The sequence below is a fragment of the Macaca mulatta genome, chromosome 3, assembly GCF_049350105.2.
Source record: "Macaca mulatta isolate MMU2019108-1 chromosome 3, T2T-MMU8v2.0, whole genome shotgun sequence".
NCBI lineage: Eukaryota > Metazoa > Chordata > Mammalia > Primates > Cercopithecidae > Macaca > Macaca mulatta.
Window position 1 is genome coordinate 167,234,185 of NC_133408.1, and position 16,803 is coordinate 167,250,987.

Here is a 16,803-nt window from a genome sequence, read left to right on the forward strand (position 1 = left end):
ATTTAAAATAATGACGAGGTATTCTAATCCTCTAAGTGTTCATCAGTCATATTTATTTGCTTGTTCACATTTGAATGAATAGTCTGCAATGTCAGAGAAGCCAAATATACAAGGGGTGGCCAAGTGGATTATAGGAATCACAGCAACCTAACATCTTACTGATAACATAGGGGTGCTAACAGTTCCCAATCATTTTACATGTTTTAAGTAACACTTATTTTAAAACACTGGATTGCAATTACACAATTATATTTATTATAAAGCTAATTCTTATTATCAGCTAACGAAAATAAAATCTAAGCAAATGTATCTGAAGATTATCAGGGCGGGAATACTGTCTTTCTTCTATCTTGTGCTCTATTAAAGATACCAAAACTCCACAAACTCAAGGGTTAGAGAGAAGAAGGCGAATCACATAAACATAAATAAGGTAATTAATTTAGAACAAGTGACATCTCAGACACTCTAAGTAATCTACTGTACCAAAGCTCATGAACACCCAGAATAATTTACTGCCTTTTGAGAGTTTACACAAAACATGCCACAAGATATCAATGGATCTTTAAGAAGTGCTTTACCAGAAAATACACCACATAATATATTTCTTTAAATCATACTAAACAAATATATTTTAAAATTAATATACCATATATAGTACTGAAGAATAATCTCTAGATCAAGTCAATATTTATACATCCACTTTTTTAAAATATGAAAATTTTAAATATTCTATAAAGAAAGCTAACATATACATTTTAATGTTTTTTAAAAATTACTTCTAAGGACTTCTAGGTAGTTTTTAACTACTATGTGAAGATTGAAAAATACATCCTAAAACATTCATACCTGATCGAAAGCACTCAATTATTTGCTGAATACCAGATTTGGATGTCTGTAGTGGTTGCTGTAACAAAGGAGGATCTCCAGGTTCCAGGATATAAACTACATGGAAGACAAACACCCACCCCAATCCCCACAAAAAAAGGGTTATTTAAATCATTTACTATTAAAGTGAAACAATGGCTTTCTACAATTACATTAAGGATAATCACACTTGTGCCCGCACACACACACATATATATAATATGTAGATATACATGTAATTAACCATCATCTTTGTAAGGCAAAATGAAACAATGGAGAAAAAAACTAAAACTATTCTCCATTAAAAGCTAAATTAAGGCTACTTAAAGCTAGATATTAGGTTTCAATACAAAGACTTTACTATTTTAGTATTATTTAGTACACATTCTTCATGTTTGCCTTTTTATTCCCCTTGAAGAGGAACCACTACATTTAATCAAAATTCTAAGGCAATGGTGGCCTAGCCGCACTTCATAAACCATTCCAAAATCCTTTGGATAATCTGGTATAACTCTGGATATTTATGAGCAAAATGTCAAAAATCACTGCCTAAAGAAATAACTGAACAAGTGCACAATGATGGATGCAGAATAATGTTCACTGTAATGCTCTGCAGCACTGTATATAATTGAGAGAAATTTCAAACAACTTAAAAGTCTCTTAATAGTGACCAGATTAAATAAACTATGAAATGTCCATAGAACAGACTTTTTCATGGCTGTTAGAAAGGATGAGCTAGTTCTATGTGTATTCACAACAAAGCATGGCAATAATTGTTAAGCAACAAACACAGGTTATAGAATATGATCCTATTTACATTAATACATAGGTACATGCAGAAATTTATAAATTTAATATATATTTCTGTATATGTACAAATGCTGTTAGGGTGGATTTTCAGGGATGATGTTTGCTTTCTGCCTCACACTTCAATGCTGCTTCAGAGTCTGGTTTTTAGAAGTATGCATTTTAGAAAGGACACATTTTTACAGTAAGTAAAACTAATCTTTCCATTTTAAAAATTAAAAATTTCATTTTTACATAAAGAGGTTTATATTATCCCTAATTCCCAAGATTCTCAGATTTGTAGTATAGATACATACTAAATTACAGTAATATGAATAAAGGCAAAAGAAAAGGAAAACTAGGTTTCTTCATCAGTTATCAAATAGAGATGGTTGTCATAGAGAAAAACTGACCATTTTAATTATCTCTTTTTAAAATATGCTATAATGTTCTACTCAACTATGACCATCGTAACGCAGGACCATCTGCTTAGGGTGAGGAGAAATGAAGGGTGATTTCAACAGTGTGTGCTACTCTTGCTTCAGAGTTTAGGCTTGGACAGTACTTAGCTTTCTGATAAGGGGGCTAAACTAGCCTACTGTATTATGTATATAGATACAGGCTTAGATTCTCCTTTATGCTTCAAATTTAGTGCTCAGTGTACACAAACAAGAAGAATGATGTTTTGGCACCAACTCATTTCATCAAGCAAATTTTCCCCAATTTTAAGAGACATTGGCCTGGTGCAGTGGCTCAGGCCTGTAATCCCAGCACTTTGGGAGGCTGAGGCAGGAGGATTAGTTGAGCCCAGCAGTTCAAGACCAGTCTGGAAAAATGGCAAGACCCCATCTCTACAAAAAATACAAAACTTAGCCAGGCATGGTGGCTCATGCCTGTACTCCCAGTTACTTGGGAGGCTGAGCTGGGAGGATCACTTGAGTCCGGCAGGCAGAGAGGTTGCAGTGAGCTGTGATCACGCCACTGCACTCCAGCCTGGGCAACACAGCAAAATTGCCTCTAAATTAATTAATTTAGGTGTATTTTAGATTAATTAAGAACATACACACACACACACACACTCATTTTGAGAATGTCTGACATTGGCACTAACTGCAGTGATTAAGAACATAAGAATCCAGACCTGGACTGTCTGTGTTTAAATTCTTTTTCTGCCATTTACTAGATACAATTAGGGCAAATTAAACTCTCTGATTTCTCTTTTCTCAGATCTAAAATAGAGATTTTCGAAGTACTTAAATTACAGGGTTGTATAGGGGTTAAATAAGCTAATGCAGGTCAATTGCTTAAAACAGAATCTGGGACATAGTAAGTGCTCAATAAACATTCTACCATCACTATCATCAACATGTATCCATCAATTGCTTTCCTGACACCAAAAACTAAAAAATCTTTTTTCAAAATCAAAGAGAATTAAACCTCTTAGGAAAACAGAAGTTTGTAAACAGACCAGTATCATATACTTGAATAAATTGATTTCTCCTATTTGTACATTATAGCAACTGGTAACTACTTACAAAAAAGAAATAACTACAAAAAAGAGGGTGAAAACCCACACAACTATAAAAAACTAAATGCTTCAAAGTCTCCCTCTATCAGTTATAAGAATTCTGGAATTGGAGAATGAAAAAACCGAAATAAATAAGGGATGGATACTGGGAAAAACAGACTCTTCTCCTTAGAGCTCCTTCATTTACAAATGTGTTCCAGAAAACCCTCTATATAAATACACCAACTTCCACTTCCACATGACAGCACCTCATTTGAAAGCTAAAGCAAAATATTCTTACCTATCACCCTCAGAACACTGCTACCACCAGAACACATACACATCCTGAGATAAGATTCAAAATAAGCCCGGGATTAGCTTAGCTGTGCCTGGACACAACCACTTGGTATACACATCTGTGTAGCTCCCACTCTAAAGAAACAATTCTTCCTTCACTTGAAAACATACTCTCAACTCTAAAAAACTTTATTATATTAATACTTTATAAAATTGCTTCTTACATATCCTATCATCCTCCCAATATCAGACCCACCCAGGTTACATGATCATTTAGGGAAAAAAAAAAAACTTTCTCTAACCAAAAAACCCAAATCCTCAGAACATCTTTCCTTACACTCTTCCAAAAACACACTTCCCAGAATATAACACTGACTTTTGTAAGAGTCTCTCCTCCCTTAAAACAAGGCCCTTAAAACATTCTTCTACTTACGATGTGTGGGACTTGCTTACAAATACTAGGGGAAGAGAGAGTAGGTGGAAGGTAGAGAGAGTGGTTGGGGGAATAGGGGAGGAAAGAACATCGAAGAAAAGAGATTGTCCATGTAACAACAACTGATGGAGTTGTGTGATGGTTACATCAAGTTCCTCATATCATCTAGTTTTGAAGGTTTGGAAATTTCTATTAATAAAATCTTAAAACATAACTAAGAAAATACATACACCGTCAGGATTATAGTGCCACCCTTCACTATAAATTGACCTATCTCTTCAAGGCAGAATGGCCTCATCAGGAATATACCGATCTCCTCTGGAGACTCACCCAGTATTCATAATCCAAATGTGGACAGATTTTTATTAAACATTATGTCATCTTCCCTCCATCTGTGGACATGCTCTTTTAAAAGCTATCACACTACAACATATTTCTTTCAGTCCTGGAAATATCCTACCCACACAGCATATACCTTCCCCTAAAATAATGACAGTGAACTACCCTATAAGTTAACAAACTTCTAGCCTTCCATTCAACAAAATTCTCAGAAAGTTTGTTTCAAGCTAAGAAGGCAAGGAAACAGTAACTACTGTTGACGTGATAAGTCTGAAAATTAACCTGCATGGAAAAAGTTTCTAGTAAAAGATGATGAAAATTTTAAACTAATACAATTTTATCCGAGTTTCTGCTAGTTGGAGAGAAAAAAAAAAAAACAAGCAAAAACATTTCAATACACATTAAAAAGTTCAAGTCTAGAAAACATCTTTAAAAAGACATTAAAGTCTTCAGAAAACTTCCATTACCAGAACATACTAAAAAAGGTATAATCACAAATTAGCTTCTTTGTTTACTTCTTTATGTCTATCTCTTCCCACTCAAACATTTTATTAAAAAAGGACCTTATCTGTCTGGTTCACCACTGATATCCCCATTGCCTTCGACAGTGCCTGGCTCTCAATAGGTGTTCAATAACAATTTGTTAAAGAAATGAATGATCAAATTAATTTCTTCCTAAATAAGACGGTTTCATTAACTAATTCAATTTCAATGATTAGAAGTGTTCTCAGAAAAAAGAAAAAAAAAGCTAGACGAAAAGGTCAGTGGAACATGAGTTTAAATGGCATTCACATCTGTATAGTTCAAAACTAGCAAACTCCATTCAACATCAGTAAAACATAAGTGATATATCTGCAGTTCAAATACACAAAATATGCAATGTGAAAGGGTCCTGAAAGTTAAACAGGTTAAAGCAGTTCAATAGAAACTGGATCCCATCCAAGGATTGCCTGTTTTATTAGTAGAGGTAAGTTATTACTGATCTCAGCAAAGTACAGTAGAGATAGGGTTGTAGTACGAATTTTATCCTCATCTGTAGCAAAGTTTTCTTTAAAAGGAAGCTCTTCCCTTCTACTGATGACATTTTTTTCCATTAATCAGAAAAGTACCTAAAATGAACTCTACTGTGATAAAAATCCAAGCACGTAAGTGCAGTTAAAATATTCCAACAAAAAGCAAGCAAATGCATTAAAAATCTAATAACTTTTAGGTCAAAAATAATGATAAACATCTGCCTTTAATTAGAATAGCACAGTCTTTATTTGATTTAGTGATAGTATGCATTCAATGATTCCCTTTTAAGTTATACCTTTTAATGATTGCCATAAAGCATATCAAAGTTCTAGGTAGAAAAAACTGTCAACAGTATATCAAGTTTATCAAATTAAAGTTTGCTATTACTCTTCATGACAGTCCGAAAAACAACTTTTTCATATGATAAATTCAACTAAAGGAAGTTTCATTCCATAAAATACCCTGGAAATAATTATGTATTCTACCTAAATAAAGAGATTTTTCTTTTATTTTGCAATATAATATGTTCTGCCCAAGAAATTTTTTTAAAGGTTGCACTTAGCAAAACCTGATTCTCCCAATGAGTTCAACAAACTTTTAAAACCCAAACTAAACTCACTTTTAGACTTTCAGAACTACTTGTTGATAAAAATGCCTAAGAAACTTTTAATTTTTAAAGTTTCAGTGAAACAATTTCAGGACAACAAATCTAGTATTCTACGTTTTCCTTTCTCCTCAGTTTTAAACACTTACAGACCATAGGAGTATATTAACCGCAGGATGCCTTGAAAGAGAAAGAAAAAAGACTGAGCGACTGATCTTGTGGAAATGATTTAAGGTGACACTTGCAGTACTTTTTTTAAGGGATCAAGCAGGGGAGACCTCTTGTTTGTACAAGCTTTTAGCTTCATAACTGGCTTATGCTGGGGAATATTATAGCCTGCTTAAGAATAACTACTGGGGCAGGAGGAAAAAAAAACTAAAAAGAAAGAGAAGGCAGAGTGGCTCTGATGGAGGGCAAAGCAACTGGGGATGAAGAGGGGTCTACCTGGTTCACAGCATCCGTGATGATGGTGGTCAGTCTGACAGTATTTGTCCCTTAAAGGCATTTTCAGTGGACTCGACCTACTTTCCTTTCACTGTAAGAAGCTCTTCATTGCGGCGTGGCTGTTGAAAGAAGCACAAACCCGTCACTCGCCCTGAACTTCCTGGGGGGTACTGGTTGCATTTTCCAGATACGTTCCCATCATCAGCCATCCGTTTTCCCTCCACGGACCCGCACCTCCCTCTCGAAAAGAAAACAGAAAGACGCACAAACCCTCCTGCAGCCCAAACTCCCCACACAGGTTCATCGCCCTACCCGGAAACGCAGCTTCGGGTGCGCAACGCAGGGCGAAGGCCTGGCCAGCTGCGCGGGCGGCTGCGGCCTCGCCGTCCCGGGCGGGCGCGCGGAGAGGGAGCGCGGAGCGCGGCGGGCACCGCCGGGCTCTGAGACTACGGAGGTGCCGCTCCCGCCGACTGCGGGCTCACGCCGCGCCCTCCCGCTACGCACGTGCGTTGGGGTCTCCCTGGCGGAGACCCCGTTCCCACAACCAAGTGCGCCCAACTTACTCAACTCCTAGGGCGGGCCGGCGGGCGGAAGGAAGGAAGGCAGGCCGGGCAGCCGCGGGGACAGCCTGGCGTGGGAGGCTGCTGCGGGCCCCACCTGGCGCAGCCTCCGCTGACCACGCGAGGGAACCGGGACTCGGGCCCGACGCGTTCCCAAAGAGTCCCCGCCGGCGCTGACGCGGAAGCGCCACAGCTCACCACGTCCCTCCGCGGGCCGAGGCGACTGCGGCGGCGGCTTACGGCGTCCTCCGCGCTGTGTGGCTAGGCGGGTGGCGCGCGGGCGGAGGCAGTTGACAGGAGGAACCGCCCGGCAGCAGCCGCCGCCGCCACCGAAGGAGCCGGAACCGGAGCGGGTAGGACCTGAGGCTCCCCTCGCCGGGGCAACGGCTGCCGCCGCAGCCCGGGTCCTTCCAGCGCCGCTCCACCTGCAACGGTCCCTCAGGCTTTAGGAGAGGGGCGGGGAAGAATGGGGGTCTCCCCCCACCTTGGGCCTTTTCGGTGGTAGTTGTTGTTTCAGGAAACTTTATTAAGTCAGTCTCTCTTTTTCTCTGTCGTTCCCTCCTCCGGAGAGCCCGAGCTACCGCCGCGGAGCGCGTAGGAAGGGGGAAGCAGAGACTCTCCGGCAGCGACAGGGAGCGACTGACTGACCCCGGACGGAGATGGGGCGAGGGCAGGAAGTGACAAGCTCACCGAGTGGGTGGGGGGAGTGTGGCCGGCACGCCCGGGAGCGCCGCGCGCATGCGCCCGGTCGGCGCCCCCGCTTGTTGGGGAGGCGACGCGCTGTACCCGCTGCGGCGGATGGGGAGGCGACCGGGTCCGCGGGCGCGAGGGCCGTGTCCAAGGGGAGGGAACCGGGGCAGGGGACACCAGGGCCGCGGCCGGAGTTTCGGGCCGACCGAGAGCCGAAGCCCAGGGTGAGGTGTGAGGTCTGCGGTGCGGCGTGCGCGCCCACGGAGACGGGTTGCTCCGCCACCAAACTGTTGCTCTCGGCGTTCTCTGTACAGTGGAACTGAAACTCGGGGAGGGTTAGGAGAGGGCTTAGGAAGCGGTGAGCAGATGTATGAGCCGTAAGTAGTGATGATCCCCAAAAGGCTGTCAGTGCATTGCTAAATGGCAAAAGTTGAACTTACTTTTTTCTTGCCAACAATTTTCGAAGCGTGCCTCCCGGAACTTGGGGGTTGTTTTATCAGGCCCAAGGGAGAGAAAGCATCTATTGGTAGCAGATGGGTATTTATCCCGGCAGCTCCGCTTCTCAAACCTGAAAGTGGAGTTGGGTCACGTGAGCTCACGCCCTTTCCCTCCTCTTCTGCGCCCGCATCCTGCTTGGAAAATCCCCGAAGATCCCAGACATCTGTCAAATTCTGCCAACCGAGGACCGCTTCTTGGGGGCGAGGGAACCGCCCCCGTCGTTTTCCTCCCAGCTCCTGGAACGTAATTCTTGCTCTTGGTGACATCAAGCAAATATGTGTCCACTGTCAGGAAATTTTAAGAGAATAAAGCCCATTCGCCTTATCTCCGATCCTCCCCAAGATCCACTGAAAACCTTTCCAGTTGGTCCAACTTAAGCTGCCATTGTGCGGGGTCCTGGAAAAACTGAAGTTTAGTAGATAGACTTTGTTTAGAAGAGAAAAAGTTTAGTTTTCAAAATCCAAAGGAAAGTTTGTAAATTAATACATTTGTTACTTTAAAAACCAGGCGCAGTGGCTGGTGCTTGTAATCCCAGCACTTCGGGAGGTCAAAGCGGGAGGATCGCTTAAGCCCAGGAGTTAAAGACTAGCCTGGCAACATGGCAAAACCCCCTCTCAACCAAAAAAAAAAAAAAAATAGCCGGGCAGGATGGCGCATGCCTGTGGTCCCAGCTACATAAGAGGCTGAGGCAGAGGGTGGGGGACGGTGGTGGATGGCTTGGGTCCAGGAGGTGAAGCGTTTGCATTAGGTCTCCGGGGATTGCAGCAGCTTGATTATAGGGGATGACAAGAAAAGGATAGAAAGATGATCTTAAACACACACTAACCAGTCCCATAAGCGGTATGATCATATATATCGGTCCAAGAGTCGAGAGGCATCACTTAACGTGAAACTAAAACATGAAATGCCACAGTTTATAAATTAATGTAAAATAAGTTATGATACTTCTGAGATAGTGTTTGTTATGCAACCAATAAAAATCACATTTTGTATAAAATTTAGTTGTATGGGATATGCTTAAGCAACAAAGGAAGTATTTTGAAGTGTGATACTTTAACAGTGGGCTGTAACGGTGCAATTATGAACGATTTTTATTTTCTTTATTCTGTATACTTTGCAAAATTTGTAAATTAAGCATATAAAACTAATAAGCAGAAAAATTGATTTTGAAATGCAATAAGAAGGCTGTAATATGAAAAATGATATACAATAATAAAGCGCAATGTCACTCCAAAAAATGCAGTGAAAAAAGACTGAAAGAAACATAAAAATATCTATATTGGAGATCTTTGGTAAAATGTGAGGTAAAATATTTTCTGCATTTTCAGAGGATCTTTTCCTACTTTTATGTAATAAACATATTTATCATAGGCTTAAAAATGAATATGCAAGTCTAAATTGCCCTAACCCTGAAAAAGCTTTGCTTCAGATATATCAGTTGTTTGCTGACCAGGTGTGAGAAAAAAAATTAAAAAACAACAGTATGTTTTGTGAGCAAATGTAGTGTTATTTATATTCTAATGCAAAGTGGTCAGTACTAGAGAGTCCTCAAAATTGCTTGCTAACAGAGTAAGTTTAGACAATCTTTGAATGATTAGAATTAGAGTCAAGATTAAATGTGCGTGTGGGTAAAACAAATATTAAACATATCTATAAAAATGAAATAATCCGCGTGAACCCGGGAGGCGGAGGTTGCAGTGAGCCAAGATCGCGCCACCGCATTCCAGCCTGGCAACAGAGTGAGACTCCGTCTCAAACAAAAAAAAAAGAAAGAAAGAAAAGAAAGAATCAAAAATTGAGACCCAGAGAGATTAAGTAATGTGCCAGTCAGTAGGAACTTGGGGTCAGGACCTAGATTACTCCCTACTATAATTAACAGTACTACTATTTGACATGTATTGAGTAGTTAATACGTTTTAAACTCAATATTAGCTCATTTAATCCTATCAACAATTTAATGAGGTTTTGCTATCCTTCCATTCCACAGGTGGGAAAACTGGGGTAAAGAGAGTTTAGATGACTTAACAAGTGGTATGATTTGGCTGTGTTCCCACCCAAATCTCATCTTGAATTGTAGTCCCTGTAATCCCCACGTGTTGTGGGAGGGACTCAGTGGGAGGTAACTGAATCATGGAGGTGGTTTCCCTCATGCTGTTCTCCTGCTAGTGAGTTCTCATGAGATCTGATGGTTTTATAAGCATGTGGCATTTCCCCTGCTGGCACTCATTCTCTGTCCTGCTGCCCTGTGAAGAGGTGCTTTCTGCCATGATTGTAAGTGAGGCCTCCCCAGGCATGCAGAACTGTGAGTCAATTAAACCTCTTTTCTTTATAAACTACCCAGTCTCAGGTGTTTCCTTACAGCAATGTGAGAATGGACTAATACACCAAAGTTACAGCTGATAGGTAGCTGAGCCATCATTTGACCGCAAGCAGTTTGGCTCTGGAACTCGTGAACTTAGCCATCACACTGTACCATCTATACTATGCTACCTTCACTATGCCATAGCTGTTTTGGTTCACATTGTATGTGAAAGACAAGCCAGTAGATCCTGCCAGTTGCGAAAGGTATTGCATATTAAAATGCTATGTGCAAGTTCATGAAGTGGAAATGAGTTGCTAAATTACAAGAATTTAATTGAAATTTCACAGGGCTCTAGAGCTTAAAGGAACCTTAGACATCATCTAGAATTATCACCCTACCTCTAAAAACAATGCACACAAACCATCCCAAAAAAATGATCTGCCTTCCCTTTCATTGTTCACTGCAGCAACCTAGGTGACACATTACTTTTTCATCCTAAAAGTCTAGAAGTACATTGTAATGGTTAACGTAAATCCATTTTATAGTTTAAAATTCTCTCGTCCTCAAGATGAAAGAACACTTTCTCTCTCTCATACACACATACACATATACGGTATATTATTGCTGTATAGCCACCCAGAATTGGTGGCTTAAAGTCATTTTATGTGCTCTCAATTCTGAAGATTAGTAATTTGGGCTAGCCTTGTCTAGGGTGACCCACGCAGATGCTACAGTCATCTAGCAGCTTGACTAGGTACAGTCACATGGTATTTGGTGTTGGCTGTTGGCTGGACCTCTCTTCTTGTAGCCTTTCAACCTCAAGGAGACTAGCCTGGGTTTCCTCATACAGTGGCAGCATGCCAAGCCAGTAGAGAATAGAAATTACAAGATTTCTTGAGGCCCTCAGTTCAGAATTTATATGACAACACTTTCACTACATTTTGTTAGTCAAGTCAAAGAGCCAGCCTAAATTCAGGAAGTAGACACTTAGACTTGCCTCTTGCTGGGAGAAGCAGCAAAATCACATTGCAAAAGGATATGCATTCAGGAATAGGAGGAATTATTGTGATGATTTTCACATTTAATCTCTCACAATATATAATTATTTTGAAAATAATACTAGCTAATTAAAGCTGCTGATTTTTTTTAATGCTTTTCTAAGAACAGTAAAAGAAACACTAGTCAGACTTATTCTTACAACTGACTGAGTCAGTCTGGTGGCCTTCTATAAATACATTTTGGTGATTCCTTAAGTTTTCTTGCTGAACTTGTTTTTCTCATCAAATGTTGTTTTAAGATTCATTCTTAGTTTTCCATCTATTCTAAGCAGATCCCACTAAAACACAGCATAAGAACCTAACATCAAGTAGAAGCAATTATAGTTCCTAAAGGACCTGTGTACTCTGGTCCTGATTTTGACAGCTTTGATTATGATGTGGCAGTTTACCACACATAACTAAATCCAAAATGATACAGAAATCAAATTATGAGCCAAGATAGGGTCTGAGATTGTAGAAAGGTCATGGAAAAATTTATTTAGAAGGACAAATATTAAATTGTTGATCTGTTATCAATTATGTAGAATATAACACCTAAGTATTCTGCAAACAACATAACATGAAAAACGAAGATAATCCTTTCCCTAAAATGCTTGTTTTAAGGAGGGTGGGGAGTGGATATAACTGGGTTGCTACCCTGGAGGTAAGCTGCCTACTGGAGAACTGCTGACATGGCTTCATATCTTCCACTCCCTGTACTAAAGGCACTCATAGGTCTTGCTGACCAAATGACACAATGATGCATGTACCATGCTGCCTTGTGGCTATCAAACCATACCTTACAGATCTTTCATTTAAATGCATTTCATGTAGCATTTAAGCGAATTCCATGGGGAAAAAAGGGTTTTTGTTATAGTAAGTTAGCTATTACAATAATAATAAAAATATTAGCTGTATTGCAATCTAATAATAGCTAATGATAATTTTGTCACTTACTGAACTCAGACACCATGCTAAGTGCTGTTTATTTTTCCATCAAATCCTTACAAAGATCCTGGGTTAGATATTATCCCATTTTACCAATAAGGAAACAGACAATGGGTGTCTGAGCTAGACCTAGATCTTTAAACCTAAATCTATCTGAGTCCGGGGCCTGTGCTTCCAGTTACATCTATATTCTGATGATTCCTAAAGTTTTATCTCCAGGTCAGACCTGTTTCTAGAGCCTCTCAATTCTATTTGTAACTGCCCGCAAGACAGACCATCTACATTTCCCCAGGCATATCAAAATTAGCCAGACCAAAACTGAATTTATCTTCTCACCAAACCTGTTCTTCCTCTTCCAGATTTTAATAACAGTGTTGCTATCAATTTGGGAACTGAAGGTAGAAGCCTTGGAGTTATAGAGAGGAGCATCTGGAAAGATGCAAAGTAATGAATTACCTGTTTACAAGGTTTCTCTTTTCACTTATCCCCAACACCTAACCTGGAACCATAAGCTATTGGTTATACTTCAAAAAGACTTAAGAAATACAGTTTCCTCTCTTCATATGCACCATCAGTCTTCTAGTCCCAAACCTCACCTCTGAACCATTGCCATAAACACCTCTGTGCTCTTACTACCACTGATCTCAGCCTCACTCCAATATTGCACACTATCAACAGAATTATAGTCCAAACAAACCCGACATTACTCTGCATTTCAAAATCCCTTTTGACTGCCAACTGCATAAACTAATAAATCAACAAAAAACATTAGTACAAAGATTGTATTTTGGAGTCAGAAAAAATCTGAGCATCCTGTCTCCATCACTCACAAGTTTTATGACTCTAGTGAGACCCTCTCTTGAGAAATCAGTTAATGAAGAAAGCACTCAGCAGGACCTAAAATACAGTACACAAAAAAATACTATTATACCTGGTCCTGCCATAACCTCACACACTTTGTGTTTCAAACACACTAGATTTCTTACCCTGTGCAGAAATTCAACAAAGCAAAAATTAATTAAACTGGGTGGGGAGGGAGTATGGGACACAGGGGAATTTTAGGGGAAGATAATAGAGCTGTTGATTACATAAGTGTGTCCGTTTGTTACAATTGGACCACTAACATTTTTCAATGTATGCAAATTTAGCTTTAAAAATGTAAAAAGTAATAGAGTGGGAGTGGATATGAGTGGCTATATAGATGATACAAGAATGGCAGAATGTTGACCAGGCATGGTGGCTCATGCCTGTAATCCCAGCACTTTGGGAAGCCGAGGCGGGAGGATCACAAGGTCAGGAGATCGAGACCATCTGGCTAACACAGTGAAACCCCGTCTCTACTAAAAATACAAAAAACAAAAAAAGATTAGCCGGGCGTGGTGGTGGGCGCCTGTGGTTCCACCTACCGGGAGACTGAGGCAGGAGAATGGCGTTGAACCCGGGAGGCAGAGCTTGCAGTGAGCCGAGATGGCGCCACTGCACTCCAGCCTGGGCAACAGAGCGAGACTCTATCTCAAAAAAAAAATGAATGGCAGAATGTTGATAACAGTTGAAGCTGTGTAATAAGTACAGGAAGATTTATTATACTATTCTGTTTATTTTGCATATGTTTAAAATTTTCTGTAAGTTAAAAAATATGAAAATATGTTAAAACTTACTAACAAAAAAATGGAAATTAAAATCACAATGAGATACCACTATACACCCAGCAGAATGGCTAAAAGTAAAGACAATTCCAAATGCTGATTTGGAATTCCCATTGAAAGGGTGTGGAGCAATGGGAACACTCATAAATTGCTGATGAGAGTGTACAGAACTGTTTTGACATTATCTACTAAATTTGAAGATGCCACTATCTTTTGACCCAGTAATTTTACTCCTAAGGTGTATGTCACACCAGAAATGTATGCACATAAACACCAAAAAACAGGTACAATAACCTTGACAGAAGCTTTATTCGTGACATCCAAAAACTTTGCAGCAATTCAAACGTTCATCAACTGAATGGATAAATTACGTTAAGTTTATACACTGGAATATGATCAATGAAAATGCAAGAGTATGGCTACACAAAACAATGGATGAAATCAAAACAACAATGTGGAATAAAAAAGTTAAACACAAAATATACAGATAATGTATAATTCTACACATAGACTATATGATTCCACAAAACTAATGAATGGTTTTATTTCTGTGAGGAAGAAGACAGTGGCAGTAATTGATTGGAAAAGATCACAAGAAATGCTTCTGGGCAATTGTTGATATTCTACTCCAATAGCTGTGTGATGGTGCTATGTTCCTTTTATGGTAAATCATTAAGCAGTCATATGTGATTGTGCATAATTCTCTGTATATTTTACACCTGTTAAAATTTTTAAGTAAATAGTGTTTAGAAATGCATTTTTTAAAATTATACTTTAACTTCTGGGATACATGTGCAGAACATGCAGGTTTGTTATATAGGTATACGTGTGCCATGGTGGTTTGCTGCACTCATCAACTCATCATCAACATTGGGTATTTCTCCTAATGCTATCCCTCCCCTTGCCCTCCACCTCCCGACAGGCCCCAGTATGTGATGTTCACCTCCCTGTGCCCATCGGTTCCCATTGTTCAACTCCCACTTAAGAGTGAGAACATGCAGTGTTTGGTTTTCTGTCTCTGTGTTAGTTTGCTGAGAATGATGGTTTCCAGCTTCATCCATGTCCCTGTAAAGGACATGAACTCATTCTTTTTATGGCTGCGTAGTATTCCATGGTGTATATGTGCCACATTTTCTTTATCTGATCTAACACTGATAGGCATTTGGGTTGGTTCCAAGTCTTTGCTATTGTGAATAGTGCCACAATAAACATAGGTGTGGATTTGTCTTTATAGTAGAATGATTTATAATCCTTTGGGTATATGGGATTGCTGGGTCAAATGGTATTTCTAGTTTTAGATCCTTGAGGAATCACCACACTGTCTTCCACAATGGTTGTACTAATTTACACTCCCACCAACAGTGTAAAAGCATTCCTATTTCTCTACATCCTCCAGCATCTGTTGTTTCCTGACTTTTTAATGATCACAATTCTAAATGGCATGAGATGGTATCTCATTATGGTTTTGATTTGCATAGAAATGCATTTCTCAATAGTAAAGACATGAATTGGGCCGGGCACGGTGGCTCACACCTGTAATCCCAACGCTTTGGGAGGCTGAGGCAGGTGGATCACTTGAGTTCAGGAGTTCGCAACCAACCTGGCCAACATGGTGAAACCCCGTCTCTACTAAAAATACAAAAATTAGCCAGGGAGATGGTGGTGGGTGCCTGTAATCTCAGCTACTCCAGAGGTTGAGGCAGGAGAATGACTCGAACCCAGGAGGTGGAGGTTGCAGTGAGCTGAAATTGCACCACTGCACTCCAGACTGGGTGGCAGAGCAAGCTCCATCTCAAACTAAATAAATGTAAAGACATGGATAAATCAGAATAGTGTCTTATACCACATGCAAAGTGGTATATCACTAGAAGGTAGACTATGAAAAGTCTACCTTCTATTAACTCTAAAGCAACTATTAAAAATAATTTGGAGGAAGAGAAGTGGTATTGAATGGAGGGATACTGATTTGGGGGTTTCCAGACATTTTGTAGATTTTGACCTCAATGATTGTTACGTGCATATTTGCTTCATAATAATTCAATAAGCTGATAGTTGTTTTATGCACTTTTATTATGTGTGTAATATTTCGTAGTGAAAGTATTTTTAAGTGGCTGAACTCAGTTTTAATGCCTCTGAACTACATCTGGCATAAAATTAGACATGATTATTGAATTTTTCAAGGCTTCGTTCCTTTACACATGCCGCTCCTCCTGCCTGGAGATCTCTTTCCCCTCCACCTGGAGAACTCTTATTCCAGCCTTCAAGATCCACCTCAGATGTGACTCCTGTGAAACTAACTCCCACAGATAACTAATTTCTCCATCCTCCTGCTCGTGTGCTACATCATTCTGATTAAATATCTGACTCTCCCATTAGTCTCAATTTCCTCAGTAAACATATTCCCCTTGCACAGTACCTGGCACATAACAGGCAATCATTAAAAGTTACCGCATGGGCCTGAGTGAATGACTTTCCATTTCTATTGGGATAATGAAAAAATATTGACAGCATATTTAAAAGAATTGGTATCTTTCACAGGGTATCACATCCAGAGGCATGCGATGTCTATTTGATATTAATCTTCATCACTGGCTTAAGGGGTTATTTAGTGTCTCCACTGCATAGTTACTATTTTTCCTTTTGTTAACAAGTAATTTGTGAGGAGGAAACAATGGCTTTAGCACAGAAACTCCTTTTAAATAATGATCTTGATAATCTTACTTAGGTTTTAGAAATTATCAGGGTCAAAGCAAAAGTAAAAGAGTAAACCGAATTGAATTGAATCTGTAATATAATTAGAAACTAATGATCAATTATGTAACTGGAAACTACCT

General features: G+C 39.7%; 1 protein-coding gene across 24 annotated transcripts in view; it reads right to left on the reverse strand.

Annotated features, from left to right (window-relative positions):
- The window catches only part of ZNF800 (zinc finger protein 800), a 52,480-nt gene extending 44,366 nt beyond the window's left edge, over nucleotides 1-8,114 (reverse strand). For 8 of the 24 annotated variants that reach the window (XR_013415507.1, XM_077997234.1, XM_015134844.3 and 5 more), the window contains exons 1-3: nucleotides 6,852-7,493; nucleotides 6,289-6,407; nucleotides 847-942 (exon numbers count right to left, since the gene is read on the reverse strand). Coding sequence is in view for 23 of the 24 variants with exons in the window: in XM_077997234.1 (XP_077853360.1) it covers nucleotides 847-942; nucleotides 6,289-6,349 (157 nt within the window). In the remaining variant the exon portion in view is untranslated. Of the gene's footprint in view, nucleotides 1-846; nucleotides 943-6,288; nucleotides 6,408-6,600; nucleotides 7,494-7,978 lie in introns of those variants that run through there. The other 16 variants (XM_077997222.1, XM_077997240.1, XM_077997237.1 and 13 more) reach the window with 9 other exon arrangements.
- Between the last annotated feature and the right edge of the window lie 8,689 nt (nucleotides 8,115-16,803).